The sequence below is a fragment of the Penicillium digitatum genome, chromosome 2 (assembly GCF_016767815.1).
Source record: "Penicillium digitatum chromosome 2, complete sequence".
NCBI classification, from domain to species: domain Eukaryota; kingdom Fungi; phylum Ascomycota; class Eurotiomycetes; order Eurotiales; family Aspergillaceae; genus Penicillium; species Penicillium digitatum.
In genome coordinates, this window is record NC_089385.1 from 195,540 (window position 1) to 211,487 (window position 15,948).

The window sequence follows — 15,948 nt, forward strand, 5'->3', positions numbered from 1 at the left end:
CTTTTAACAAATAACACAGACATGGCCACTCACGTCACTCTAGTACTCTAGAATAGCCCATGTCTGCTCATCCATGGTGGAGAAGATCACACCAGCCCCAAGCAACTCCTCACCAGCCCTGGCCACTTCAGTCGCAGGCATGTTCAATTTCGAAGCGATGACCTGCATGTGTAGACCCGTATCATCCTGAGGCTCAGTCTTGAGCAAGTTATAAACCTTCTTTGCCACAAGTGACATGGAAGCAAGTGCCTTGTTCTGGCCACCACCGTAGTTATCCGCACCACCCATAACGGCATCACCGCCAGCAGCATTGCCGCCAGCAGCAGTGCCACCGGGTGGACCGCGAGTGAAGAACAAATGCACAGCAGTAGCCTCGAGCAGATGAGTATGCAGCTCATTGATATTCGACAAGGGCCGAACAGAATGAGCACCAATGTATCGCTTGTTGGCGAAGGACTTGATGGAACCAAAGACACGTGCAAAGCCGTTGAGCTGAAGCTCGGTCTTCCCGTCGCCGGACGCCTTGCCATCGTCGGTGTCCATGTTGTCCGCGGTGGTTGAGTCAATCCACTTCTTGACTTCGCACTCGCCCGTGCCATCATCAATGATGTATGTTACATTTGTGCTCTGCGAGCTGATGTTGCGTACTTGGCCCATAAAGAGGACATTGGCGACGTCGGCGCCGTCAATTTGGAATGGGGCTTCGGGGAAGGGCTGGGAGGCGTCGAGGACTTGCTTCACTGTCACGGGGCGAAGGGTTTTGTTGTCCCGGTCACCGGTCTGTGTTGGGTATTAGTTGGCGTTGTTGTTGGACAAGTCTGGAATCATATGTGTACCTTGCCTCCGGCGGGACTGTTCGTCTCGCCCGGCATGAATCCTCCACCACCGCCGCCGCCGAATGAGGAGCTATAGTTATTGTAATTGCCATCTAACAAAATTGTTTAGATTTTAGAGAGATTTTTCAGTTAGATTGGGGGTGGTACATACCCATGGTGTGTGATGTGTTGTGAGGAGGAAAAGTTAAGGCATAGCCGTCTCTTCAACACCATTTTACTCAATTGGGAGCGTGTTGGCACGCGTCGCGGGGATCGTGTTCTGCCAGTGTGGACCGCCATCTACTTTACAGTCGACCGCAGACTCAACTTCAACTTTGAACTGTTATGTCATGCTTACATTATACTAATGTTGCTCTAAATCTGTGACCATTCTAATGTTGAAATCACTCACAGCCTTGGAAGTTTCAAAATGATATGTCCAATGTGTCCTAGTACAGCTGAGCTGTACATTTAAAGGTTGCTGGAAGTATTGAACCGCAATTCGGGTCTGCACCCAGTCTACATATATCTTATAAGTAGAACCTCATCTTCATGAGCATTTGAACCTCATAATATGTCGATGTAACTGTGATGATGTTTCTGACTCCATACTCTCAGCGCATTTTGTATAATTTTGTTTGTTCTGTTTGCACACGGGCGATGGTTGATCCGCGGTTCACCGCCTACCATTCTCTCAATCGTTTTTTTTTTGCGACAGAAAGACGGCGAGATAAGTGACTTGACTTTTCTTCAGGTGTCTGAGGTTTGAGCAGTCAAGGATTTATTTGCGTGATACCCTATTAATCACTGCAAAATTTTCTGTATTCTCACATTTCACCCGGCCATTGAAGAGCCAAACGGTTGAACGCTTATCACTGTAGCTCCATATCAGTCGAGACTTCACAGCATATCGCAACAATGCCTCGCCGCGCTGCGTCTCCTGCAGAGTCGGAGGTCGAATTCGATATTACAAAGTCCCTTTTTGAAAATGACAGCGATTCCGATGGCGGCATAAAGCCACCCAAGAAAAAATTCCAGAAGCCCGATACCAACCAAGATCTTGACTTTCTAAACGAAGATGACGGCGATGCGGCTTTCATTGCGAACTCACAGGCGTCCGCCAACCGAAAGGGTGCAAACCTCAAGGGTCGCACTGTGAAGAAGGGAGGTGGCTTCCAGGCAATGGGTCTTAGCATGACTCTACTAAAAGCGATCACCCGCAAAGGATTCTCCGTACCTACCCCGATTCAGCGAAAGACTATTCCCGTGATCATGGATGACAAGGATGTGGTTGGTATGGCTCGAACTGGTTCCGGAAAAACTGCCTCGTTCGTTATTCCTATGATAGAGAAGTTGAAGAGCCACAGCACCTCGTTCGGTGCACGTGCTCTCATCATGTCCCCATCCCGTGAATTAGCTCTGCAAACCTTGAAGGTTGTTAAGGAGATGGGCAAGGGAACGAATTTGACATCAGTACTCCTCATTGGTGGTGACAGTCTGGAAGATCAGTTCGGCATGATGGCCAACAACCCCGATATCATCATCGCGACACCCGGTCGATTCCTGCACTTGAAAGTCGAAATGGACATGGATCTCTCTAGTATCAAGTATGTTGTATTCGATGAAGCCGACAGACTGTTCGAAATGGGCTTCGCCGCACAGTTGACCGAAATTTTGCATGGCCTGCCCACGAACCGCCAGACTCTGCTCTTCTCCGCTACATTGCCCAAGTCCCTTGTCGAATTCGCACGCGCTGGTCTGCAGGAACCAAGTCTCATTCGTCTGGATACAGAAAACAAAGTCTCTCCTGATCTACAAAATGCCTTCTTTGCCGTCAAGTCATCAGACAAAGAAGGTGCCCTACTACACATTCTGCACAACATTATCAAGATGCCTACGGGTGAGACACAAATTGGTGGGAAATTACGCCAGGAAGCTGAAAACCCCACAAGAAAGCGCAAGAGATCGGATGTCCGTCTCCCGAGCGGCTTCAAGGAGTCGCCTACTGAGCACTCAACCATCGTGTTCGCGGCAACCAAGCATCATGTCGACTACCTCTATTCTCTTCTCGTTGAGGCCGGATTTGCCACCTCTTACGCCTACGGTTCCCTAGATCAGACTGCTCGTAATCACCATGTTCAAAACTTCCGATCCGGCATCTCAAATATCCTGGTCGTCACCGATGTGGCTGCCAGAGGTATTGATATTCCTGTTCTTGCCAACGTCATCAACTACGACTTCCCCTCACAGCCCAAGATCTTCATTCACCGTGTCGGTCGTACTGCCCGTGCAGGCCAGAAGGGTTGGAGTTACAGTCTTGTTCGCGACAAAGATGCCCCGTATCTTCTGGATCTTCAGCTGTTCTTGGGACGCAGGCTGGTTCTCGGTCGTCAGTATGGCACTGAACTCAATTTTGCCGAGGATGTTGTTGTAGGAACGCTGCCGAGAGAGCCAGTCTCTCGCTCTTGCGAATGGGTGCAGAAGGTGCTCGACGATGATGTAGATATTTATGGACAGAAGCAAGTCTCGCAGAAGGGAGAGAAGCTGTATCTGCGCACCCGCAATTCGGCTTCTGCTGAGAGTGCGAAGCGTTCGAAGGAGGTCGTTTCTTCTGATCACTGGGCCGAGATTCACCCGCTCTTCAACGATGCAACCAGCGAGAGGGAAGTAGAGCGAGAGAGTATGCTGGCCCGCATTGGTGGTTATCGGCCCCATGAGACGATTTTCGAGGCGAACAACCGACGAGGCGGCAAAGTGGCTGACAATGAGGCCGTTGACACCATTCGCCGACTCCGTACTAGCGTCGAGAACAAACGAAAGCGCGCCGATGCCAAGGCAGAGGCCGAGTTGGCAGCACTCGGAATGTCCGCTCCCGGCGAGGATGGTCAAGTAGAGGACGAGGATGTCCCCGAGCAAGCTGGCGAGAACATGTCCGAGGCATCCGACGATGAACTTGAAGTCACTTTCTCTGCCTACAGCTCCAAGTCCAAGCAGGGAGAGAAGAAAGACGCCGCAGCAGCATTCCAGAACCCCGACTACTTCATGGGCTACACACCTCAACACAACGATATGGCCGAAGACAAGGCCTACGGGGTGCACTCGGGTACGAACTCGAACTTTGCCAGCGACTCCCGCAACGCGACCATGGACCTCAACGGCGACGAAGGCAAGCGCGGCTTCGGTGAAGCGCGTTCCATCATGCGTTGGGACAAGCGACACAAGAAGTACGTTGCCCGCCAGAACGACGAGGACGGTTCCAAGGGCAGCCGACTCGTGCGCGGGGAGAGTGGTGCCAAGATCGCCGCCAGTTTCCGCAGCGGTCGCTTCCAAGCCTGGAAGAAGGGCAAGCGCGTTGAGCGGATGCCTCGTGTGGGTGAGGCTGAGACGCCTGCTATGAACAACATCAACTCGCGCATGAGCAGTGGGCGATTCCGACACAACCAAGACCGGGCGCCCAAGCGTGCTGATCCTCTGCGTGGTGACTATGACAAGATGAAGAAGAAGAACGATGCGGCTCGCGAACGCCAGCACGAGAAGCTTGGTGGAGCAGCTTACCGCGGAAAGAGTGAACTTCGGTCTACGGAAGATATTCGCAAGGCTCGGAAGCTGGTGCAACAGCGTCGTGATAAGAATGCTCGGCCCTCGAAAAGACGGTAAAGGATTAGGGAGATGGGGACCATTTCCTGTCGAATAGATGTCTATCTTGCAGAGATACCACAATGTGTGTTCGGAGATTTTTTACTCAGCCCGACGTCAGTGAGAATCCGGGATTTAGGAACTGCCTAGCTCACCACATGGGAAGAAGTTGTGTACCCTAGACTCGATCCTACAGAGTATACGAAGGCAGATTGGAAATCGGGCTAATTCAACATTGGAACTTGGCGATGCAGGCCATCACGCTTAAACTGTAGATCAACCTGTGGCGTGATCCAGATGTGATCAGCCCGCCCTCGCAGACTCGGACCCCGTCACCGTTGGAGGGTGTTCCCAAATACCCTGGGATGGGGTTCGCAGAAGTGCGGAGCATGTGTCAATTCCGTTCAAATTACGGACGACGGAGGATATACACTGTAGAACAATCGGGTGCGTTCACCGTGGCGACTGAGGGAATTCCCCATCCCGAACAATCTCCGTCATCACCGGGACTATTTAACGCAAAAAAAAAAAAAAAAAAAAAACACTGATTCGGCGATTTTTTATCTCAGAGAAATTTCCACTCAAATGATCAATAAATTCATCGTCGTATTTACTCCACTTGAACCAATTAATCAAGTGTGGACATTGTGTCGGCTAGAACACTATACCGGGAGAGGGAGGCGTTATGCTCCGTAGATGGATGACACTTTGTTAGCCCATCCTACTCCGTATCGTACAAATTACAGGCAAAATTGATTTTGATTGGCAGATGAATTCAGAAAACAACCAACTGTATAAAGTGTACTATTTAATCCTGCATGAACGGGGTGACAGACCCCTTGCTGCTCCGCGTGCCGTATGTTCCACGCCCCTTTTTCCTAGTCTTGGATCGGATCCTGCCGAGTTTATATGTGAATTGTTGCTGGTGTGACTTAAAATGATCATCTACTATAATCTATCTGTATGGAGTACGGAGTACAGGTGGATTAGATGGTATACCGAGTACGGAGTACTCCGTCCTCCGTAGTCTCCTCGTTATTGGATCTCCACCATGAAATTACATCTTCCTCATGACGTGAGATCACTTTGGAATCCTGCAGTTTTGCAGCCAGGGATAGCGATCGTCAGCAATGCGCACGCGCAGAGAGGCAAAGGGCAATGTGATCGAATGTGATCGCCCCCGGCAGAAGGCTGCAGCCACATCTCTGTTGGGGTCCCCGGAAAATAAAGTAGACGCCGAAGGATTGTCACGAGAGGGAAAGATTGTTTTGGGATCCTTTGAACCCTTGAGACCTTTCGGCCTTTAGACCCATGGACCTTTGTAAGACCCTTGCCCCCTTCTCTTCAGATCTCGCGCAAACCATCTATGTAAAAAAAAAGTCCGAGTCCAGTGACAGAGAAAAGAAAGGGAAACTCCTCCCCTCCCCCTCCCTCCCCCTCCTTTAAATGGTGGGGTCTCACAGGCTGATGGTTTGGGAAGACTATCAAGCTCGCAAACTATTTCCCGAAAATCGTTAAAAAGGAGAGAGGGGGAGGGGGGGGGGGGGGGGGGGGGGGGGGGGGGGGGGGGAAGAAGAAAAAGGAGGAAAAAAAAGGAGATGATTGCGGTGCCTGCAGTTGTCCGACACACGAAAGGCCAAAAAGCCAGACCTTTCCTCTGATCTGCGATTGTAACAGTAACCCCTAGACGGAGCATATAGGATCGGTCATACATTTGCCCGGGTGGGTCGGAGAATAAGGGGATTTATAGGGGTTTCAAGGATGGGATTTAAAGGGTTTTAAAGTGGGAGATCATTGAACTGCCGACACTTTGTGGAGAAATATTCAGATTCAAAAGGTTCAATTCGCATACGTTCTTCTTAAAGGCCCCGATTGTAACCCTACCAAGGTTACTATAACAGATGTGCTCCTTGTATTCCTTGTATTCCTTGTACTCCTTGTACTCCTTGTACTCCGTATACTCCGTATGCTTGGTAAATTGAAGATGTAAAAATACTGTACTCGGAATGCACATCTACGAGACTATTGGCAATGGCTGCGGGCACCGACGTCGATCCGCCCATCTTCCACCTTGCTTAGTCCTGATTGGTATACGCCCCTCTCCGGGAAAAAAAAAATAGAAAAAGAAAAAGAAAAGGAAAAGGAAAAGGAAAAGGAAAAAAGTCTCCTCTGGAATCCCTTCCTTTTTTTACCCGCGCTGAGTGTGTCACTGACAGTTTAATCCCAAAGTCCTAGATAGGGGATGAGGGGGAGGGAACAGAGGGTGAACGGGGTGAACGGGGTATAGATTCTGTCTCTTCTGTGTTTAAAAAAAAACACACACACATACACACACGATTTTTAAAAAGAAAAGGAGGGTTAAGGAGCAACCGTTAAACCACATTATTCTCTAATGATCTACTCCGTACCACGAAGATCCAGTCTATCAATTACTAGCCTTGGCATTGACCACAACCCTTTCCTACATGATCATGGTCAATCTCATTGAGACTATCGAACGCCTAAAATCATGCAAGTGGGTACTGGTTTGATTTTCCCTTGGGGCTACATCTCACTTTCGGCTATATACTTCACCGTTTTCTCCTTGAACACGAACGTGGGACGTGTGATCAAGAGGTAAGGGTGGCTTTGACATTTTACTGCACCTTGATCCTAGCTCAATGATCGACCGCCGTCCTGCAATAAGTCGCCCTGGGAAGACATGCGTATGAGTAACCCTGTGCCCTGCTGTCATCTAGAAATCTCCTATGCAGTCTATTTTCTGACTCCTCCAATAGCGGATCTCTCCACTATAATGATTATAAGCTTGCGTCGGACGGCATTAGAAGACATTTTTTAGTGACTCTTCTTTTCGATTCTCCTTACACCACGCTTTTCAATTTGTTTTTTTTTGGGGGTTTTTTTTGGTTCTTTTTTTTTGGATTGTTCCTCTTATGCACTCCCCAGATCTATTACTCAGGCATGCTGCCCCAAAGTACCGCCAAAGCCAGTGTACCCTGCTTGTGAATTTTAAACAAAGATCTACCTAAGAAACCCAACCGAAATAGGGAGGGGGGGAAAAGAAAAAAAAAAAGAAAGCAAAGGAAAAATATTCCCCCCAAGAAGCATTTGCCCCGTGGGCCCTTTGACTTTCCTGCCCGACACCCAATGCAATCACTCGTGCTTCACCCCCCGAGCCTCACAATCTCCCAGTTCGGACCACCCCAATTCAAGGGCCCAGAGCGGCGACCGTTGAATCGATCTTGGTCCCCCAATGATCGAGGGTGTAGTCCCCGGGCTTCTATACCCTATCAATCTATGTCTGGATCTCCTATATCAAAACCCTCGGAGCCATCCGCAGAGATCAAGCCTCGGGGATATCCTTCATCTCCCGTAGCCACGGCTGAGCGGTCTATTCTGCCTGCGTTGGAGCTATCGCAAGGACCGGTGAATGAGCCACTGCCGCGACTGGGATATAATGAACGGGGACCGGTATATGCTAGATCTCCCCCGGGAGGACCATGTCCACTCCCATTAGACCCAACGCATCCCACAGGTCGGTCACTGGTACAGAAATCAACCCGACGTACAAAAGCACATGTGGCATCGGCATGCGTGAATTGCAAGAAAAAGCACCTTGGATGCGACCCGGCTCGTCCATGTCGAAGATGTGTGCTCGCTGGAAAAGCCGTAAGTGACAAATTCCCTTGAACTGTGGGATCGCAACTGATGAGCAGGGGAAAAGGCAACCTGTGTGGACGTCACGCATAAAAAACGGGGACGACCCCCGTTGAAAGCAGAAGATTCATCTCTCAGGTCCTATACCACACATTTGGATAACCCGACTATCCTTGCGGAAGCCCACCAAACAATGCCCCCACGGCGGGCCACTATGCATCGGACCACATCATCACGAGAACTACGGCCCATGACCGATCTACAGGGATTGGGAGATGCAATCTCAGGAGTCCGGATACCACATCGGTGGTCGACATCGGTATTTCCTCTGACGCGGCCTATGGACCCCTCCCCCACGGTTCCGGGGGGTATGATTCGACGCCCATTTTCTTCATCTGGACCGCCATCGCATTCAGTACCGACACACCCACATGTACCTGCCCCCTACATGCCGATGGCCGGATTCAATCCAGTCTTAAATATCAACACCATGTCTGGCAGGGAGCGGCGACTCCCAACATACGGCGTCCCAGCATTACCAACGCCAAAATCGCCGCCCCAACATCAATCACCGCCGATTGGGATACCCTTTCTACCGTATGCCGAGACGCCTGGACATTCGATCCGCTCAGCAAATGATCCCCGAGTATCGCTCTCGCCTCGGGACCCGTATACCATCGAATCGCCAGTCCGGCTCCCTCCAATTCACCAGGCGACAGCCGGGCCACCACCTCCTTCCCACCATGTCCATCGCCTGAGCGATCCGTATCCCATCAATTGGACTCTACCAGGTAGAGAAGACGCCCTTCACGACCCCCGCGCTTTCCCTCTCCACAGATCTGCAGGCCCAGTCTTCAATTACTCTCTCCCCCCCCACCGCTCCACCTCCATAACAAGCGCAACCATGGACCCCGTCCCCCGTCACCTTGGGCCGGTGGAACTGCCATCCCCGGTCCAGATGACATCTGGCAACTCACCTTCGATGGCGAGGGCAGAGCCACCCGGCACCGAGACTGAAGTTCACGACAACAGACCGATCAAACGGCGCAAGATGGCTTTGGATGACATGGTCAACGGCTGATTCCGGCACTACTCTCAATCCAATCTCGAACCTGATATTGATCCCAATCGGAGGCTGGAGTTCCTCCTTGTACTGTATACTCATTACTTGAATCCCCTGTAGCAGGGTCTACGGGGACTAATCATTGCGCCATTTGTAGGTCTTTCCCGGTTCAAGCACCGGGGAAATTTATTCGATGGACAATTTTGGTTTCAAATTTGTCTCGTCGGATTTATCACATTTCCCATGCCTTGTCTCAGTTCCATTTTCCAGATGCAGGCCATGAAACGGCATTTGTTCTCCTTCCGCGATGTTGTTTCCTTTATTTATTTATTTTTTCCTATGTCTATGTGACCAGGATGTCCCATCCGCATTGTTTTGCTTCGGATTCATTTATCATATCCCGCCTCATTACAGCTTTCACATCGCCTTGTCTCTACTCTGCTGGACAAAATAGATGGTGGGCTGGTTGAGGGTCTCTTTTGTTTACCATCTCCTTTGTCATCTTTTGGTCTGTTGTGTCACTCGCATCTCATTTGTCTAATCTCCTTTGGCTGATTCCCCTTCTCGCGAGTACCCCCCCCCCCCCCCCTACAGTTGATACGCACTTTTTTGTCCCCAGATTTTCATGGCATGGCGTTTCGCGTACATGGGGGTGATCTTGCATTGGTTGTTCTAGTTTATCTATTCTTCTATTCGGCGTCTATGAAATTTCACTGTCAACTTAGTTTGGCTATTCGTCTTGACGTTCTCTGCTCGATGGTACATTCTGTACCTGTGCGACCAAATGTATATAACCCTGTGGCACCCACAGGATGCTCATCTATGTCAATCTTGGATCATGGTGATAAGATCCAGTGTCCATTTGGCCTTAGCTTTACCTACCTTGGAAATTGCAAATGACTCCAGGTTATACCTGGAATCACAACCTGCATCGAGGCTTGAGAGAAAATATAACCAGCCAATTGATTTCTTATGATCAGACAGATTAAAAAAAAAAATTCCAAAAATGCACTAAGAGGGAATCGAACCCCCGGCACAACATAACTTAGTAGTCAAATGACTACTTGGAAGTGTTATATGTTACCACTACACCATTAGTGCTGCTTATGATATATTCTCACGTGTCTAGTTTATACCCTACTTTTAGGATGCACCCATGTTGGTGATGTTTGTTGAGGGTCACGGTGGGTCTGCTTCACTTCATTGCCTTCTGGCAGGGAAGAGAATTTGCCATCTTAAATTTCGAGATTAGCGATACTAATGGACTTGGTAAGCGGGGCTTCCTAGCCTTGCTATGATTCATAGCGAAGAGTGATCGGAATCGATTACGACTAGGCAGGTGTTGTTCCAAGTGGCAAGATATACAAGTTGTATATTTTCTTGACATCGCACCCCACCACGCGACCGATTCGACCAAAATTGCAAATCCAACATGAATCAATATAAGACCCCCCCCCCCCCCCCCCAAATGCAAATGCAAATGCAAATCAAAGAAACGAACAAACACCACAAAAGTGTACAACAGAACCCCCGAGAGGTATCAATGAGATGGACATCGGAAGTTCAGCAGGCGAACTTGCTCGAGACCAAGACTTTCCCAGACATTAAAACCTTTTCTCTTCAACCATTTCCAATTTCTCCGATAGTTCCACGTCCACAGATCAATCCATGGTGATAACCACTCGACACGTCTCTTCCATCACTTCCTGGTACCAATATTCTAGACCACAATGACGGCCTCGAAGAGTATTCGAGATTTATGTACGAGGAGGAAGATGACGCAATCCTGAGATCGAGTCGTGACTATCCACCAGTGGCCCCACTGTAGTTAGTCACACACGAAGTTGCTAGTTCCCTATGTTGTAGTAGCAGAGGTCGTGAAGTTCTACGATCCCGTCCGTTGCTTAATCCAATACAGCCAACACTCGCAGCTACTAGATAGAGGATAGCGAATCCGACTTCCGAAGCATGCAGGAGATTTAGAGGCACAAGCGACCCTACATTCTATTGGGTTGCTTAATATGGCGTTTCCGAGCCTGAGGGGCAAGACCCACGCACAGCAGATAGCGCTACTCGGTCAGTGCTTTCGAATGAAAGACTGCCGAGGACAGAAGTATAGCTGGCACAAAGGCCATGTTGAAGAACAACTTGCGCATCTGCCTTCTGTATCTGCCAAACAGTTTTATGTTGTCTCGCCGATCCCTGACTCCTATCTCTCATCTGATCCAAAGCTTGCCTTTCTTAAATGTTTGAGATTGCACATGGATGAACCATGGGAATGGGAGTTGGATGTATCCCATGGTTCGTTCCATTCTGCCATAAATTGATGACCTGGTTTTTTTTTTTTTTTAAAAAAAAAAACACCTAGAAACATAGCACATCAGCAGTAGCAAAACATTTGAAAAAAAAAGAATGGCGCCACCCGGAATCGAACCGGGGCTAACACAGATCATTGTTTAACCACAATGTGTCGTCATACCACTAGACCATGGCACCTGTTCGGATGGGATATGTCAGGGAATTTTGATTACTCAAGGCTTGGCAGTCGGAGCTGGATTTCCCCTCGAGTGATTAACAAATAGCAAAACTCGGCGAAATGAGACATCATTTTTCAAACTGCATTATAGCTCTCCATCCGAGACCTTTACCCCCATTTCGACGTCATGCATTCAATCCTCAGACTTGTTTGCAAGAGAGCAAAAAATCCATGAAAAGTCACATCTACAAGTAGTATGGAGAGAGGATGCGGGTACTTTCTCTTCACAGCCCAACTTCTTAGAATTGAAATGCGACCAAATCGCTTATGCTGGCACACGTGGCCCGACGCTCCTCCAGAACTCACAGCGCTTACCACGACCACCTTCCCACTTCGATGCATCTGCCAGGCTGAACTCACTTGTGACACCAGGTCCTTCTTGGAGCCAGTAAGAGGGGCAGTCAAAGACCAACTCGGCATATTTGTCCAAGATTGTCTGCTGAAGCCCTTTCTGATTGACTCAAAGCGGTTGGGGCTACTGGGGTGAGGGAGCAAGGGACTACACACAACCACGCGCGGGGATAAGGAAAGACGTAAAACACTCCGAACTACATTGGATAGACTCACTGACATTCCTAATTTTATTCAGAAATGTCGTCTTCACAATTCTAGCTCTTTGCTACCTATATTCTAGCCCGTAAACCAACGAGGAAAAAATCGTCCAAAAAGACATGACGAGGCCCCAGAAGCGGCTGAATTATCTTTTTTAGCCAATCTTGTCGTTTTGCTACAATAACATCTTAGTATAATGCAAACGGCAGTGACGCATGGAATCGAAAACAAACGTGGCATTCTCGTATAGAGGCTGTAGCCAACTTGCTTTGCTGGTGCCGACACCTTGAATGGGGGGGATTTAAAACAGATCAGGTTGTGCAGAAGCAAATCGCTGAATGCAGCTGTATGGGTGAGTTCTATACATGAAATATTTCTGTCCTATGTACATCAAGCAAGCTGCGAAATCGGAACCTTTGACCACCAAAATTCTGTCTCCTCCCTTGCCCAATCATCCGTGACACATTTTGCAGGAGGAGCAACATTTCCTCCGATCAATTCGTCATTCCCCTGTCCAAAGATCATGACTTTCAAATCCCCTGGCCGGAAAGGCTTCCACTCCGGTCTCCGTTCATATCGACCAGACAGAGCATTAGGATCACCGGTCGTAATGAAACTTGTCAAGTAGGCATGCAGTGTGCCGGACAGTTCTTTCTGCGATTCCGAGATCCCCGTAATGGCACTGTTATAGGTCTCATAGTACATATTATCGGCATGGTTTGCTCGACCGATGACCGTTCTCGGTAGCGCCCAATGATAAAGGTAAACTGGAGCACCTTGGGTTGATGCAAAATATGCTGTCTGGCGGACTGGTGCCACATACGCATAGTGTCCGTAGGCAGCTTCAATACGCTTATACTGAGGCCCGAGACCCTCGCCTTCTCGAGTTTCGACATAGGGTGACGTGGAATCCACGGCGGGGTCAGGATACAGTTTTTCGATGGTGTCAAGGTCGGAAGACGAGAGCTCAGGTAGAAGATTGTGCCAGAATTCGCGGAACTGGGAGGCATCCGACATTTTCTTGTCGACGTACATTGTTCCCTCATTGCTGTTGAATCCGGTCATGATGGGTACTTTATTCCAGACTTTGGACTCCCATGCCTCAAGAGGCTTACGAGAGATTATGTCTCCATCAATTACAGGCTGGAATGCCCACCGAAGGGAAGGGTTGTACTTGTCGAAAACAGCCGTTTGGGCCTTTGTAATAGTCAAGCTGGGGAGCGAACGTAGGAATGGGAAGATTTCGGCTTCCGCTAGATTAGCTGGGCAGCTGACTTCTTGGAGGAAGTCTGCAAATTGGTCCTCGTGAACCTTGGCGTTATATGGGCGAACAGCGCGGGAAGTTGGTGCTCCAGACTCGATAATGACCCGATGAAACAGTGGCGATTTGTGCTCGTCATAATTAAGAAGGTGATGGCCAATCTAGATTTAGGTCAAAATGGAAGGATTTTTAAAAAAGACGAGGAACTGGGAGAAGTACTGAATGCGCCCCCGCAGAAAGACCAAACAAAGTGACGTTAGCAGGATCGCCGCCAAAGTTGGCGATGTTCTCTTGGACCCATTGCAACAAATGCACCTGATCGCGCAATCCGAGATTCAGCAACCCCTCTTTCTGCGACAGAGTTGAGGGGAGGAACCCAAGAGCTCCAATACGATAACCAAAGCTTACGGCAACGAAGGGATGTTCTGACCACGCTACCATGGACGCAGTATTGTGCATAGTTGCTGATCCCCGATTGAAAGCACCCCCGTGAATATACACCGCAACAGGGAGCTTGGAATTATCATTGCTGCCAGCTGGTCGAAAGATGTTTGCTGTCAAGCAGTCTTCACTCTGCACGAGCTTCGGTCCTCCAGAGAGAAGTGCTTTTCCAGGAGCCGCGGGGCCATATCTGGACGCATCTATGGTGTCTGATGAGCACAAAACTTTGGCTGCTGGTCTGAACCGTCGATTTCCTATAGGAGGAAGGGCATATGGGACTCCCAAGAAAGCGTCGACAGTTTGAGGAAAAGAGTCTTTGAGCTGGGTCCCCACCACATGGCCTTGTACCAGGGTGACGGAAGGAGAATTGGTAGCAGCAGTCATGGTGTATCAATTTATCACGGGTTTATGGTAAGTCAAGGGAAATCATGACAAGAGTTGGGGGTCGGGAGTAAGATAGAGTACCGTTGGGGTCATTATCTTTCCGGCGGTCAAAAGTAGCGCCGAAGTTATAGCGCGGGGGAGGTGGGGAGGGGGGAACTATCTGGGTGGAAATTAAAGATGAATATGGCGTGGGCATCACGATCTCTCCACTCACAAGTAGCAGCCTCGGGAAAACTATGCCGTGCGGGGGACAGTAGCTATTTTGGAGTAAACCCCAAAGATAACGGGAGTTTGGCCTAAAAATGCTTTGAGGGGCATTTGACTCCATATTTTTGTACCACTTTCATCTTTTTGTTTGCTACTTGCTGTCACTCATTGAATTGCGAACATGGAGATCGACAAAAGAGCACCCATTGACGATACGAAAGATGTGCATGTTGGTACTACAAAGGGTCTCGATGAAGGTGAGGTCTTTCTCCTTCAACATGGATTCAATCAAGAGGTTATCCAAGCTCTTCTGAATGACGAGTCATGCATCAAGGCTTTGGTCCGGAAAGTAGATCTTATTTTATGCAAGGGGAAATAATGGCAAAACCCTTATCAGTCAGTTCCAAACGTGATGTGTTGCCTAGAGAGACTTGGGGGCCAGCGCTTAGCTCTATTTGCCTAGGTATCTTCTAGCACAGAGCTCATGCTCAGATATTCCGCAAAACATCTACATGACGTTTCCTATCTAACTAAGCATTGTTTGAGCAGGAGAGTTTGATACCCCCTGATGGTCCACTTTCTCTACATAAACGCACTCTCACGCAGCTTTAAATCTGATCCAACTTCGTGCCCAGATCTTCCTCCAACTCCATCTCAGCCCAAACCCCATAATAATATCATCCAGCTACCCAGGTAAGTAGGCTCAATTACTACAAAACTCAGCTGCTAATCATATGAAAGTATCATGTGTACACGCACCCACGGCCCTGTCAAATACAATTGTGGTCATATTGTAGAACACTCTACTGTGGTTCCCTGTGATAAGAACTGCGGAGTGACCAAGGATGCACAACTTGGGATGACCACCAAGCGAAATCAGGCTTGCCCGAACTGTACGGCAAACAAGGTACTTACTTGCTGTTCCGAACTATGTAAGACGAGAAGATTCTAACAATCAGGAAAAGTGAAACTTCTTTGTATATTGCAGCAAAAAATCTTGATGCAAATACAATGATAGTATGTATGCAGGTAAAACAGTATTCAATTGGATGGACGGGGAGAGAGAGAAGGTGAGAGTGGAAGGAAGACTATCTAGTTGGTCTATCCTACATGTGATGCCTGAGGCATCCAACAAATCTCCTGTTTCTTTCGGCATAGGCTCAAAGTCAGACCAAGCAAATTTGAACGTCGAGGATGTTATCAGAATGTTTTATAGCAATTGATATGAAAATTAGGTGGTGATGATATTCCTGATAGAAACTTGTTTCTTTAGGCGCATGCTAGTAGATAGATTTTGAAGAAGAAGCAGTAGGCCACAAGGAAGCAAAACCTTGGAAATTCAGAAAAGATGATTCCTAGTAGAAAGGGTCTCTGGGGTATGTAATACCCTAAAGTT

The 15,948-nt window shown here is 48.7% G+C and overlaps 5 protein-coding genes and 2 non-coding genes across 7 annotated transcripts; 3 read left to right on the plus strand and 4 right to left on the minus strand.

Moving 5' to 3' along the window:
* Positions 1-39: 39 nt before the first annotated feature.
* On the minus strand, positions 40-991 carry Pdw03_6159 (putative replication factor-a protein; the record flags this gene model as incomplete). The annotated part of the gene is made up of 3 exons (XM_014680296.1): positions 40-780; positions 837-928; positions 988-991. The coding sequence occupies 3 exons, from the start codon at positions 989-991 to the stop codon at positions 40-42; spliced, it is 837 nt and encodes a 278-aa protein (XP_014535782.1).
* A 742-nt stretch (positions 992-1,733) lies between these two features.
* Positions 1,734-4,472, plus strand: Pdw03_6160 (ATP dependent RNA helicase (Dbp10), putative; the record flags this gene model as incomplete). Its single annotated transcript, XM_014680295.1, has 1 exon — positions 1,734-4,472. One exon carries the CDS (start codon positions 1,734-1,736, stop codon positions 4,470-4,472), a length of 2,739 nt encoding a protein of 912 aa, XP_014535781.1.
* A 4,126-nt stretch (positions 4,473-8,598) lies between these two features.
* Pdw03_6161 (Fungal transcriptional regulatory protein, N-terminal) lies at positions 8,599-9,189 on the plus strand (the record flags this gene model as incomplete). The annotated part of the gene is made up of 1 exon (XM_014680293.1): positions 8,599-9,189. The coding sequence occupies one exon, from the start codon at positions 8,599-8,601 to the stop codon at positions 9,187-9,189; it is 591 nt and encodes a 196-aa protein (XP_014535779.1).
* Positions 9,190-10,178: 989 nt separating this feature from the next.
* Positions 10,179-10,272, minus strand: Pdw03_tRNA100. Its single transcript has one exon. It is a non-coding gene; the product is annotated as a tRNA-Gly (tRNA).
* A 1,312-nt stretch (positions 10,273-11,584) lies between these two features.
* On the minus strand, positions 11,585-11,667 carry Pdw03_tRNA99. Its single transcript has one exon. It is a non-coding gene; the product is annotated as a tRNA-His (tRNA).
* A 982-nt stretch (positions 11,668-12,649) lies between these two features.
* Pdw03_6162 (Carboxylesterase, type B) lies at positions 12,650-14,345 on the minus strand (the record flags this gene model as incomplete). The annotated part of the gene is made up of 2 exons (XM_014680292.1): positions 12,650-13,681; positions 13,740-14,345. 2 exons carry the CDS (start codon positions 14,343-14,345, stop codon positions 12,650-12,652), a joined length of 1,638 nt encoding a protein of 545 aa, XP_014535778.1.
* A 388-nt stretch (positions 14,346-14,733) lies between these two features.
* Pdw03_6163 (uncharacterized protein) lies at positions 14,734-15,520 on the plus strand (the record flags this gene model as incomplete). The annotated part of the gene is made up of 4 exons (XM_066101271.1): positions 14,734-14,809; positions 15,188-15,245; positions 15,294-15,459; positions 15,512-15,520. The coding sequence occupies 4 exons, from the start codon at positions 14,734-14,736 to the stop codon at positions 15,518-15,520; spliced, it is 309 nt and encodes a 102-aa protein (XP_065956354.1).
* Between the last annotated feature and the right edge of the window lie 428 nt (positions 15,521-15,948).